General features: G+C 53.2%; 2 protein-coding genes across 2 annotated transcripts in view; one reads left to right on the plus strand and one right to left on the minus strand.

Annotated features, from left to right (window-relative positions):
- Positions 1 to 515, minus strand: part of CCBE1 (collagen and calcium binding EGF domains 1) — a 164,887-nt gene extending 164,372 nt beyond the window's left edge. The window contains exon 1 of the mRNA XM_009318451.1: positions 295 to 515. Coding sequence (XP_009316726.1) covers positions 295 to 515 — 221 coding nt within the window. The remainder of the gene's footprint in view (positions 1 to 294) is intronic.
- A 607-nt stretch (positions 516 to 1,122) lies between these two features.
- The window catches only part of PMAIP1 (phorbol-12-myristate-13-acetate-induced protein 1), a 2,722-nt gene continuing 2,227 nt past the window's right edge, over positions 1,123 to 1,617 (plus strand). The window contains exon 1 of the mRNA XM_009318452.1: positions 1,123 to 1,267. Coding sequence (XP_009316727.1) covers positions 1,123 to 1,267 — 145 coding nt within the window. The remainder of the gene's footprint in view (positions 1,268 to 1,617) is intronic.

Genomic DNA, 1,617 nt, shown 5'->3' on the forward strand with positions numbered 1-1,617 from the left:
ATGGAATGTCCCTTTGGCCAGTTGGGGTCAGCTGTCCTGGCTGTGCCCCCTCCCAGCTTCTTGTGCCCCTCCAGCCTTCTCAGTCGGTAGAGCATGGGAAGCTGAAAAGTCCTTGACTAGTGTAAGCACTGCTCAGCGACAACTAAAACATCGGTGTGTTATCAACATTGTTCTCATCCTAAATCCAAACCACAGCACTGTACCAGCTACCAGGAAGAAAATTAACTCTATCCCTGCCGAAACCAGGACAGGCATATAGGTTATACACCAGAAGACAAGAGATGAAGGCAATACCTTCTCAAAAACATCAGAAACTCCTCTGTGGCCAACTTAAGCTGCTCTGACACCAGGTCACAACCCGGCAGAGTGCACTGCGGGATCCTGCTTGAGCCAGCGTCCAGCCACCATCTTGGGAACGGCCACGCAAAAGCCGCATCCAGCCCGTAGCCTTCATTCAAACACCTCTCCCTGAGAAATGCCCTGCCCGTGAGCCTGCACCGCTGCCTCTCCCACATGCCAGCCCTGCAGCACCACTGTGCCCGCTGCCTTCTGCCAGGCGCCAACGGGGCTGAGGCTTCCTCCGCAGGGAGAGAAATCCCAGCCCTGTTTCAGGTGTGTCATCACTTCCAGGACATATGCAGGGGAAAGGGTTTCTGAACTGAGCTGGTGAACGCTTCCTCCTCTAACAAACTTCAAAGTCATCAGCGTTTCTAGACACTTGACTTCAGAGGCTCCTATCCCACAGAAAAGAGCTTCTCGACAGCCCGTTGTGGGTCTGTATTACACTGCGACATCTTTTCCTTCCTGAAGCTGTGTTTTGATGGGAGAAGTGGGCATTTACTGGCTTTCGCCACAAATCAGTTCTTTGTTATGTCTGGGCCATCTGTGCTTTCTTTATGTCAAGCTGTTTTCATTTCCCCCTAAAAACAAAAGTCCATCCTATGTGTCACTGCACCAAGTATCAGCTCTCCGAGAGACAGGAGGCAGATGAGTGTCTCACGTATCACTGGCAGCTCTCCCAACACTGTGCAACAATCACAAAGTCATGAGGGCGACTTTATAATTCCAGTTCTTGTTTCTTGTAAAAAGCATCATCTAAAATTACAGCAAGTGCAGGTAAGCATGCCCCGGCGCGTGTCAGCCAGCGACACGCCATGCAGGCACTGCGCTGCCACGGGGAGGAGCGAGCAGGAGGAGGGCAGCCCTAAGTCAGAAATGGCATATGATATGGGCCAGCTTGTTTCCCTGTGGCTTGTTCGAGGCCAAGGTCACCACCACCTTGAATAATAACACAGCACTGTGTCAGAAGCAGCTCCTGGTTAAGACAGACCCATCCCTCCATGTCTTCGTGCCCACCACAAGCACACCCCATCCCTCCACCTCTTCTTCCTCAGCACAAGCACAACCCTGTCCATCTCTCCCGGACCACCACCACAAGCACAGACCACCCTCCCATCTCTCCTTGCCTAGCGCAAGCCCACCCCACCCCTCCAGCTTTTCATGCCCAGAGGATGCAAACCCTATCCCTCCACCTCTCCTGGCCCACCACAAGCCCATCGCACGCCTCCATCTCCTCTTGCCTAAGCACAGCACATCCCTTCATCTCTTCTCCCCCAA

The sequence above is a fragment of the Pygoscelis adeliae genome, unplaced genomic scaffold (genome assembly GCF_000699105.1).
Source record: "Pygoscelis adeliae isolate BGI_AS28 unplaced genomic scaffold, ASM69910v1 Scaffold272, whole genome shotgun sequence".
Lineage (NCBI taxonomy): Eukaryota > Metazoa > Chordata > Aves > Sphenisciformes > Spheniscidae > Pygoscelis > Pygoscelis adeliae.